We start from the raw sequence: 11,608 nt of genomic DNA, 5'->3' as shown, positions 1-11,608 counted from the left end.
GGCTGCTAGCTGAGCTGCCGCTAACGTTAGCAGAGTTTGTTTTTATGTTAGGATTCCTTCAGTGTCCTGAGCCAGGAAAAACAACGATAGCAATCTTTTCTTACACATACAGGGTTAATAAAGCCTGGACATCTTTAAAAATGATAACAACACACTGCCATCTTTCTCTGTGGCTCAGCGTGTGTATCGGAAATGCCACTGATATGGCCTACAACGCAGTATCCGGTATCAGCAAGTTCACAAGTGAATGCACCGATCTAATGCCATAATTTTTAAGCCAACCAAAAATATTCCACTTCTTCTCCAAAACAGAAGCTTACACATCAATAATATAGCTGCTACGAGCAACTACTGTTTTATAGCAGCAAAGACCAGTGTGCTGCTAGCTAAGAGTGTAACAAAGCTAACAACAAAGCTAGCAAAATATCAGCAAGCCTTTTTTTTCAATCACACATTTTAATGTATTTTTAAATTTTAAAGTCAAGATGAAAAAAAACAAAACAATAAAAAAGCAGTTTATTCTTTAAAACATTATGGTTTGTCTGGCATAAGAAGAGTCTATTAGCTGAGCTGCAGCCAACACTAGCCTAGCTTGTTTGTTGGTTTTTAGCTTGTTTAAGGTTAAGATACCTTCAGTTGTACTGAGCCAGGCAGTACAAAAAACATAGCAATCATATTACATTATACAGGGTTAATAGTATAGACCACAGATAACATATATTTTTAACGCACTAGTATTGTAGGGATAATCAGTATCAACCAATACTCAAGTCTTGGTAAGGAAAAAGGTTAGAACATCTATAGGCTCCACAAACTGTTATCTTCAAAAATTCAGACATTTTATTTTTGTCTATAATCCCGGTTTCCACACACACACACACACACACACACACGTATACATTATTGCCTCTCTGCCTAATCATCCCGGAGAAGGCTTTGTTTGGCCCCCAGCTGCGTGTCGGATTGGCTGTTCTCCAGAATGAAACGCTCCTCTCCCTTCTCCCCTTTAATCTCTTCTTTCTCCTCCATTTCTCCCCTCGAATCATCTCTTCCTTCTCTCCTCCTCTTCTAATTTCCCCTTCTCTCACATTTGCTTTCATACTTTTTCCTAACCATCCTAATTTCCCTCATCTCTCCTCTCCTCTTGCCTTTATTCACCTGTGAGTCAGGTGTGATTCAGCCACCATTTCATGGAGAAACAAATGCATCTGTTACAGTGTTTCATAACCTTTACATGGAGGCCATACAAATATCAAAGAGAAGGCTGGCAGAGGAGTGAAGCTTAAGATCGAAATTGACGTTAGCAATGAGATTTGATGTACTGCCAGCGCCCCCTGGTGGCGACTCTCTGTGTGCACGTTTATCCAAAGCTTATTGTGGAAAAACGAACTATAAAAATCCTTAAAGGGGCTACATGAAGCTTTAAAATAACACAAGTAATATAATTTTAATATTCATTATGAAAAAAACTTTCCAACATGTTTATTTTACAGGATGAAGCAAGATTATCATCTCTAGGACAGGAAGTGATGTTTCTTTTAAAATAAATTAATATGAGGCATTAAATGTAAGTAAAACTGCTGACATAAACATAGCATTTTCAGCACTTTTTTTTCATGCAAAATATTCTAAATTGATAACAGTGTTACACATTGTTTGAAACTAGTTTGGAACCAGAAATAAGCATTTCCTATGTCAAAATCAAGAGTCGTGTCTGTATTCTTTTTCAAATAGTTGCTGTTCACTGGCTTTAATTTGATGTTCCTTGAAGAACTGCTAGTAGGCATAATTAAAACACAGAGCATAACCTCTCACTGCTAAACTGCAGGGCCATAAGGTATCAGGACTGTTACATACAATAACAAAATAGGTTAGATGTCACCCGTGAATAGGCAACAGTATATAATATATGTGTGTCCTCAAAGAGCAGCTGGATTTTTCTAAAGCTTTGCCCTGTGTCACATTCAGGCAGGGAATAAAAAGCTCACATTAAACACTTCAGTTGAATGCGACAAAAACAAAGTAGCTTCAGGGGTTAAAGATGACCTCACTCCTCAGAGCGGTGATGACCTACTGAACATGCTACAGAAAGACGTCTATGAGATATTATGCTGTTAATGCTTGACCCTTCAGAAAGCCGCATTTAAAGTTTATGATGCTATGTGTTATATATAGGCTACTGTATATATAAACAGTTTCAATTAATATTATTTAACATCTTTTTTTTTTTTAATTAAAATGTTCCCATTTGTAATGTAGTGTAGCAATGAAATTCAATTAAATTGACCTGATCATATAAACATGAAGTACAGAGGAATATAGTCGTTATAAACAGAGTTAATTTGGTTTTCTAACTATCTAATCCACTTGCTTTGAATGTGAGAGGGTAAAAATGTGGATGGATGTAAGCTCATATATTAAAGGGTCTTTATACAACAGTTTGTTCCGACCAAGTAATCTTATTGGACAAGAGGCATTCCATGAGTGGCGATATAAAGAACATCACTGGGACTTTTCACTGTGTATCACTCCGCCTCAGCCAGGTGTTCTGAATACTGTTAATTAACATTACAACAGACCGTGTATGTCTACATCGATCAAGCTGGTACCTCTGAATCACACAGCAGACTCTTATTTCACTGGTTGATGATAAATTAAAACAGATAAATGTACATGATAAAAACAGCTGATCTGAGGTAAGTTGTAGACAGAGTGCAGGAGAATGTTTGGGTTGCTTGGCAACAAAAGTCAAGTTTCAGTTAAGTTGTGGAACTAGTTGAGTTGGTGGAACAAATACTACTTTACTGCTTTTTCAGCTGTAAGGGTTTGACAGTAAAAGAAATGGTGCAGGTTTTTCCAAGACACAGTGGTGCCACTGAACCAACAAAGCATGACGAGTGTTACAACGCATCTGATAAAGACTTGGTAAGAGAGCTAAATTAGAGCAGTCAGTGTTAAATGAGGTCAGCTGCCTTAAGAGAATACAAGCAAACTTTTACAAAGTTCTGCCGTGCAATAGCAGAGTACAATGAAGGTACCAACTTGGTCTGTGAAACTAAATAAAGTCCAGAACAAGTAACTTTTATAGTTCAGATATTCAAAGGTATTTCCTAAAGATCCAATAGGTTCAATAAGTCTGAAAAGGAGTGTATATGTGTATATGAAGCTTAATAATATTATAATGAAATAATATATTTCTAAAAAACATTTAAAAAAGGTATGAAATAGATACTAAATAGTAACATGCTGCAGACCCTTAATGCTCTCTGTAACTGATATTTCTTTGTTGTATGTAAAATATTCTTAACAATCCTCTTTAAAAAGAATTAAAAATAAACCAAGAGTATATTCCACTCTTGTGTTTTGAAAGTTGTTTGTTTTAGTTGATTTTACACTTTGATATTAATGACTTCTGTAAAGTACAAATAAACCGACTGCAATTTCAAATCAAACAGTAATTTCTAAAAGGCGTTATTTCCTGCCACGTAACGGCGCATGCGCATCACCCTGCAACCCATTTGGCGACGTGTACCCGGTGTGTGGAAGTGTTCAGGTATCTCACCTCTGCTGGGCAACAACCTGCCATATAAACCTAAACAGCCTTAAAATAGGAGAAGTATGGGAGGCGCACAGAGTGTGGAGATACCGGGAGGAGGCTCTGAGGGCTACCACGTCCTCCGGGTGAGTTTTTAGCCTGTAAAGCCTGCTGTTAGCCGCTAGCTTAGCGTCTGGTCAGAGGCGGATTCCCTGCTCTGTGTTTTGATGAGAGGCCGGGGATGATCGCTGAGGCCTCCGAATTGGAAACACTAACAACATGTCAGAGAAATGTGGTGTCCTTTAGACTTGTTTTAGAGTCACATATCATTTATCGACATGTATTGTGTTTGTAACTGCCTGTTAGCCTGGGAGACATGTTGGCTAAAGGCTAACCATCACTGTTGTAGCAAGTTAGCTAGCCAAAGCTACGTAGCTGCACTGAATGACAGCTGTCCTGCTGGGACTTTAAATGAAAACAAATAAGGCTTATTCCCCCTTGTTAAGCAAAAATTAGACTAAGAGGGCTGTAGGATTTAACCTAGCCTGGAAAGATAATGTCAGTCGTCCTATTCAAAGCTTCTCATCTTGAATGATCAGTCATGTTCAGCGGTAGTGACGTTAGCTAGATGCTCAAATTGACAACAGTACAGATGTACTCCACAGAGGGCTTGGTCCCATCCTGCAAGGGGGAAAAATAATATCCGTGTTGGTTTAATGTACAGTAATACACATTTACTACAGGCAACTAAATCACATTCTCACATGTTTCTGTCTCTGCTCATGTAAAAGCCACTGACAGTAAAGCTCTTTTGTCTTTTGGTCAGTTCAGGTCCAACCTGTTTGTAGAATCAGAATCAGCTTTATTGTCTAGGTATGCACACATACAAGGAATCTGACTCCGGTTTAACGTTGCTCTCTATGTACCCTTAAAAATTAAATATTAAACAAATTTGTACAAGCCTACATTAAACATTATATAATATCAATAGTGCAAATATGGAGTGCAACCATGCTGAAATATATAGGCCCTAATATGATTTTAAAAATATGTTATTATGTAACAGATGGGTTAACAGTAAAAAAAACTGTGCATAGATTCATGCCGTAGTATTATATAGTGCAGTATCTTTGACTGGCACTCTTTATTTAGCTACAAGAAATGCAATTAAATGCAGAATAGAGCTGCAACAAGTCAAGTTAAATTAACAATTTTGATAATCAATGTGTTGGTTCTGCCATTTGATTTTTAGAAGAAAAAAAAGTAAAATATTTGCAGCCTCTATCGTCTTAAATGTAAAGATTTGCTGCTTTTCTTTGTCATTTATGATTGTAAGTGAAGAATCTTTGAGCTTTTAATGGACGAAAGAAGCTAATTAAATGTGCAAGTTTGGGCTCTGTGAGAAATGTTCATCCAAAATTCAAACCAATTTTTTTTTTTACATGTTAAAGACAGAAGATTTATTGTAAAATGTAATCGCCGTACTTATCCACAATGACAGCCGGTTTGTTGCAGCAGCAGTGTGCAGTCCAGCAACAACTCAGAATGTCTCTCCTTTCATTGCAGGTTCAGGAGAACTCGCCTGGACACCGCGCAGGACTGGAGCCTTTCTTTGACTTTATCGTCTCCATCAACAACACCAGACTGGTAAGAAAAGCTGCTATATCCTGGTTATGTTGCAAGACATGATTGCTACACAGACAGGGTTATTATGACCGTTGAAAGTGTATGAAACACTTGTTTGTTTTTTAAATGAACAGTTTGAAAGCAGATTTATGGTTCATTTTATGTTTTGTTTAAACCTCCAACCACTTGCTGGAAGTTTTGTAATCTATCTTAAGCTTTTTCACATATTCACTCCACTGTAACAACTTCAACTGAAGCAGGAGGATGTAAATAAACTTGTACAGAAATAACACAGGTCTATCACATAAGCAGGGTTGCAAACTGTGCAATATATATGCTTTTGCTGACAGTATCGCAATATATTGAATTGTATCGCTGTATCATAAGATATGGCCAGATTCTTGCCGGAACACAGCCCTGTTTATGCAGGAGTAGACACAAGTCATAAATGACGACGCCTGCGAGCTGCTTCAGGCAGGCAACTTGAGCCGCACTGATTTCACACTTGACATGCACCATTCTCAAATCCCCTGACAAACACTTCCTCCCAATGTGGCGCTCTATTTAAGCTGCAGGATTTCCAGTCTCTCCGTCTGCTCTGTCATCGCTGCCCTGCACCAGTGCTGCGCTCAGACTTTCTCCCCCAGCATCCACCTGCAGGCTCCGGATGGGGGGGGGTGGGGTTAAGATATTATCATCACTCCTCAAATTTCTGCATGTAAAATAAATCTGAGGAGTGATGAGGTCGGAGCCTCCACCCCAAACACAAGCTCTGTTCTGCTGCTGCAATAAACATTTAAAACTGTCACAAACGGGAGTCGTCTGACTGTTGCCCCTTCTGCCATCTTGTCTCCCCTTTTCAACAGAACAAGGACAACGACACCCTGAAAGACTTGCTGAAAGCCAGTGTGGAGAAACCAGTTAAGATGCTGGTTTACTCCTCAAAGACCCTGGAGCTGCGGGAGTCCACAGTCACCCCCAGCAACCTGTGGGGGGGCCAGGGCTTGCTGGGCGTCTCCATTCGCTTCTGCAGCTTTGAAGGAGCCAATGAGAATGTTTGGCATGTGCTGGTCAGTAACCCTGATGATTAGTGTTGTTTTGTACGGTCCGCTGGTAGTTTGTTTACTTATTCTCCCCCCTCTCTCTAACAGGAAGTGGAGCCTAACTCCCCAGCTGCTCTTGCTGGCTTGCGGCCGCACACTGACTACATCATTGGAGCCGACACTGTTATGAATGAGGTAGTTTATCAGCACTGTAGCTGCTTGAAACTGTCACTCATGCACATTCTGCACCTGATAATGGTCAAGATAGTGACTGTGTCCTTCTGCTCCTCTTCTCTGTGTCTTTATCTGCAGTCAGAGGACCTGTTCTCTCTGATAGAGAGCCACGAGGGGAAAGGCCTGAAACTCTATGTGTACAACACAGACACTGATAACTGCAGAGAGGTGATCATCACACCCAACGGTGCCTGGGGAGGAGAGGGAAGGTAACACAAACTTTCATACACTTATATTGCACAGAAGCCTCTGTGTTTGACAAAGGTGAGAAAAAGTGAAAGTGAAAACACAAGAAGACTATAAAACACAAGAATAATTCAGAGCTCATTTCACTCCCTCCCCGGGCTTGGTCCTTTTTTGCTTAGAGAACAACAGTTGCATGAAACAAGTGCGTCCTATTTGTTTCTTTTAGTTACAATGTTGTTGTTTTGTTAATCATATTGTAACTCTTATGTTGGCTTTTTTTGAGCTTGTGAGGGGGGAACTTGGCTGTAAAATATTTCAAAGGAGGTATACTGTATTATTCAAGACTGTTTGAGAGCCACGGCTCAACACAAAGTTATGTTTTTCATGATTTAATTAAATGCAACAATAATGAATATTTTATTATAACGTGAAAAGCAAACTCATTTAGGTACACAAGAAAAAAACAAAGCTAAAAGAGAGTGAATGTTTGACCTACACTCGCAGGTGGACACAAACATGACTCCTGATCAATGATAGTGTTTCTGTGTAGCTGCTGGATTTGTAGTAAGCTGATTTATGCTCATCAATTTGCCACATACGTGACCTCTAGTAAAAATATGAAGCTGTTTCTCTATAAGCCCCTTTTACACGAACAGTTCAGGGTGGGATTATTACGCCTCTGTTGAGCCTTCGCTGCAAAACGGATGAAGGCGGACTGGTGGGGCGAAGTTGTTCCGCCTCTGAGCCGGCAATCGGAGGTACTAACAAAGGCGAAACCGCATCTGTGTAAACAGCGCCACGTGTGTGTATTTGAAACGCATGCCTTTTGTTTACACCTCGCGCATGTTTTGCTTCCGCAACGCTGGAACGCTTTGTGTGTTTTTTGTCAGATTCTGAAAACACACACTTGGAGCGGCTTTACGTCGGCGTTGCGTGGTCCAATATAAAATGGCAAAGGCGGTGTGACGGCGGAGCTTCGTGCTGAGGCAGAATCGCAGTGTAAAAAAGGCCTTATGGGTCAGCCTGCATGGTGTTTGTCTGTGCACAAGCATGTGGATGCTGTAGATGAGATGCATATTCCTGCATAGTTCCACACTAGTCCTCTAATCAAAGTGTAGAAGTTAAATGCCAAGATATGAAGTAATGTGTCCGCAAAGGCAGTGTAGAGGAGCGTTAGCATGTAGACATGGGTGTTAACAATGTTTAAACATAACTTCTGATGTTAAGGCAAAAATGTTTTTATTGTTGGCTGCAAAGTTGGTGTATCCCTCATTGAACTTGAATGAACCTGAACTGTTTAGTCCCTTTCTTCGTTGCTCTTTGCTGTTCACATGGACATTTTAAAGAGCCTTAAAAAGCTCTGATCTCCCAACCCTTCTGTGGGAAAACCCAATCAGTATGTAAAACACCAGACCTATTGAATCGCAGTTATTCAGCGGTCTGAAACCAGGCTAATCCAAACTGTGATTGAACAAACATCTTTCGGTTTATAAAGTTTTGATGCTGAACTTTTTTCCTTCTTCTTCCAGCCTGGGATGTGGGATTGGTTACGGATACCTCCACAGGATTCCCACCAGACCTTTTGAGGAGGGGAAGAAGATCAGCTTCCCTGGAACCTCTCCCAGCGAGCCCGTCAGTCCGCTGAAGGACGGATTCACCGAGGTCAGAATACACACACACACACACATTCCCCTTTTACAACTTACACTTACATAAAACTTCACTCTAGTCCTCAGCTCAGATTGGAGACATCAAAGGAATATCTCTAATATATGAAAGCTCTTGCAGACGTATCACCGTGTGTATCATGCTTACCCTTAAATGACTCGCTCGCTGTTCCCTGTGAATCCCTGAGAGCTGTGTCTCCTGTGCCAGCTGAACTCTCCTCATCAGCATGCAGCGTGTGTGCGTGACATTGAAAAGATTGAAGATTCCTTTTCCCACACTATGAATGCAAGTTTCCTCATTATGCATGCAGCAAAGCCGGCGAGGGACGGAGAGCGGTGCAGCTCATTACGGTTAATCGCACGTTTGGATGAATTTGACCTTTCCTGTGTGACGGCAGCATCTCTCCTTCTAACTCCTCCATCTTTTCTCTTTTAACTCCTTCAGGTCCAGCTGTCAGCGGTGACCCCTCCTCCCTCTGCAGCCACTGTCCCCTCCAGCCTGGAGGATTCACTAGCAGGCCTGTCAATCAGCACAGCCCCGCCCACCATGCCCAGTGAGCTGCAGACAGGTATTTACTCTTACAACCTTGTTGCACGATATGAGGGGGGTTATTTGCTCCATAAAGTTTGATCTAACCTGCTTCTTGTGTCGCCCTCCCTACAGGTCTACCCACAGTCCCTCTGCTCCCCTCCTCCACCGGCCCCTCCCTCAGCCCCCTCACTCCACTGAATCCAGCCTCCACCACCTTCAACCCCTCCACTACGATACCAGGTGGGTCATTTCTCAGATTCTAAACTCACTCAAGTCACTGACCTTAAACAGCAGACATTCAAACAGCTCGTGGGTGGCAAATGCTTTGCAGCTCCGTCCATTTTGTTCAACACAAGGCAATTTGAAGACGAAACTTTGGGCTCTCTGAAATTGTGACGAGCATTTTTAACATTTTAAAAACTTAAAGACTAATGGAGTGGAGCGCTGGTTTAGCTCAGCTGGTGAAACAAGCAAAGCACCCCATGTACAGAGTGCAACAGTCCTCAACGCTGGCTCGACTCCCGGACTCCCGGACTCCCGGTCTGTGATCATTTGGTGCATGTCATCCCCCGCTCTCTGCTCCCCACGTTTCCTCTCTCTCTTCAGCTGTCCTCTCTAATAAAGGGGAAGATCGCAAAAGATAATCTTTAAAAAATAAAACAACGAAACGAGTAATTGTGGAAATAATCGGCAGAATGAGAGAAAATGTGTTTCTGCCTCAACTTTATTAGCCCTGATAAAGTCTCAGTTTGTGTACACAGAACACCCTCTTGTTTTCTTAAGGACTATCCTTCAGTAAACAGACTGTGTTAAATTATCAAGCTGAAACATTAACAACTTTTCCCAAGATACTTACTCTGTTATTTTACTGTTTATTGTTAATGTTGCTATAAACTGTCACCTGTCTCTATGCCATGTATTCCCACCTCTTCTTCTTCCTTGTGTGTTTTTGGCTCACATAAAAATCCGTCCTAGTCATCCATACACAATTGATTATCCCTGTTATGTTGCCTCTTATTCTTTGTGTTTCTGTGTGTTTGTAGGTCTGATGCCGCTCTCTGCTGGTTTACCTCCGCTCCCTCACCTGCCCAACCTCAACCTGCCGCTCCCAGACCTCAGTGCCATGTCACTAGCAGGCTCCTTACCACCGCCAGTAGGATCCACAGGTACACACACAGTCTCTTACTTTCTGTACTAGTACCACACACCACACAGCAGACTCTAACCATGACATTATATGCAGGATAGTGAACTAAGAACAAATGGCAGCTACTTTCCTCTGCTCTTCAGGCTGTATTGTGTTATAGTTAAAGAGGACTGTCATGAATGTCTCAACTCATCTCTCTTTCCTTCTGCCCCCTCCAGTCCCCTCTCTGTCATCCCTCCCTCCCCTCAACCTCCCCGGTCTTGCCCCCTTACCCCCTCTCCCCACCATGCTGACCTCCCAGCTGGCCCCTCTCCTCCCTCAGGGAATGGCCCCTCTCCTGCCCATCTCCACCACCGCTCCCACAGCCTCGGTCACAGTCACAGCAGCGCCCGTGCCCGAGCCTGTCGCCTCCGACCCCGCAGTCCCCACCGCCTCCACGATCGCCACGGAATCACCGGCCCCCACGGAAACAACACCATCGTCGTAACCTGGGTGGCAGAACATCCCGCCGCCTACCATCAAACCAAAACACACACCCGGTTTTCTCTCTTTCTCCCGTCTGTCTTTCTGCGTTTTTCTATTTATTTGGCCAAGAGGGACAGACAGACAGACAGCTGCATTAGTTCACACACAGAGGTCGGAGTGCTCCAGGGGAGGGTGAGGAAGCTTGCGTGGAGCGATGAAGGCTGAAGGATGGATGTCTTTAATACCAGATTGTGGTGGAGCTCTGCTAAGCTACTGTAAGAGGAGGAGGACGGGGAGGTCAGCTCTTCGGTTTGAGGTTTTTCTTCGCGCTTCTGCCGTTACAACAAGTCAAAGAACTTTCTTAGGATTTTCTCTTTCTTTGATCCGGTTATCCTCTCTGTTCCACCTGCTTATTATTATTTTGTTTTTTTATATAAACAGTGTATTTTGAGGGGCTGGACAAGAAGTTAACTTTAAGACTACCAACATCTTGACTCTCTTTATGAATAATGTAGCTACAGTAAGTTCAGCTCACAGTCCAGTCCACAGGTCAAACAGGAACACAAGAGGTATCATGCACTGCTGTATTAAAACATCAACAATAAAGCTAAATAAACATTCATATAACATATTTTCTGTCTTATCGTCCAGCCCTGATCTGTAATCTTTTATAATTAGTTAATATCCCCCCTCACCAATAGATTGATTCATGTATAATTTTTGTTTAAATTACTGTATGAAAGTCGTCACTCGATGAATGAATCTGCATTATTTTGCACCAACTTTTGTGTTTTGAAATTATTAGTCTGTCCCTTTTTTTGTACGTCTCCATGTTTATCCAGAACTCTAACACACGGGGATGTTTCCGCCTGCAGGCCGCGCCAGAGGAGGCAGAGGTTTACAGTTATATGAGCTACTGAAGTGAAGCGTGTGTGTGTGTGGGTGCAGGGTTATTCAAACGCACAGTACGTCTCCTCCTGGCATGACTCAAGTGATGTGGTAGTGATGCAGTTCAGCCACAAGGTGTCACTGTAACAGAAAACATATACAGTATGCACAGTGCGAGCAATAAAGCCAAATTAATTTTACACAATGCCTCTGTGTGTTTTTATAGTCTGCAGTGTTTGTCGCTGCTCCTTAAATGCTTCGCTACAGTCTCACCCCGACTTAATT

General features: G+C 42.1%; 1 protein-coding gene across 1 annotated transcript; it reads left to right on the top strand.

Moving 5' to 3' along the window:
* The first annotated feature begins 3,523 nt into the window (after positions 1-3,523).
* LOC138612111 (Golgi reassembly-stacking protein 2-like) lies at positions 3,524-11,522 on the top strand. The gene is made up of 10 exons (XM_069685426.1): positions 3,524-3,681; positions 5,102-5,182; positions 6,028-6,231; positions 6,313-6,399; positions 6,517-6,647; positions 8,154-8,286; positions 8,737-8,860; positions 8,956-9,063; positions 9,867-9,989; positions 10,189-11,522. Exons 1-10 carry the CDS (start codon positions 3,619-3,621, stop codon positions 10,455-10,457), a joined length of 1,323 nt encoding a protein of 440 aa, XP_069541527.1. The 5' UTR covers positions 3,524-3,618; the 3' UTR covers positions 10,458-11,522.
* Positions 11,523-11,608: the final 86 nt, after the last annotated feature.

The sequence above is a fragment of the Semicossyphus pulcher genome, unplaced genomic scaffold (assembly GCF_022749685.1).
Source record: "Semicossyphus pulcher isolate SPU_LCO1_2020_fin unplaced genomic scaffold, fSemPul1.0.p SCAF_7, whole genome shotgun sequence".
NCBI classification, from domain to species: domain Eukaryota; kingdom Metazoa; phylum Chordata; class Actinopteri; order Labriformes; family Labridae; genus Semicossyphus; species Semicossyphus pulcher.
Note: the sequence above shows the minus strand (reverse complement) of the source record. Positions and strands in the feature narration are given on the sequence as shown.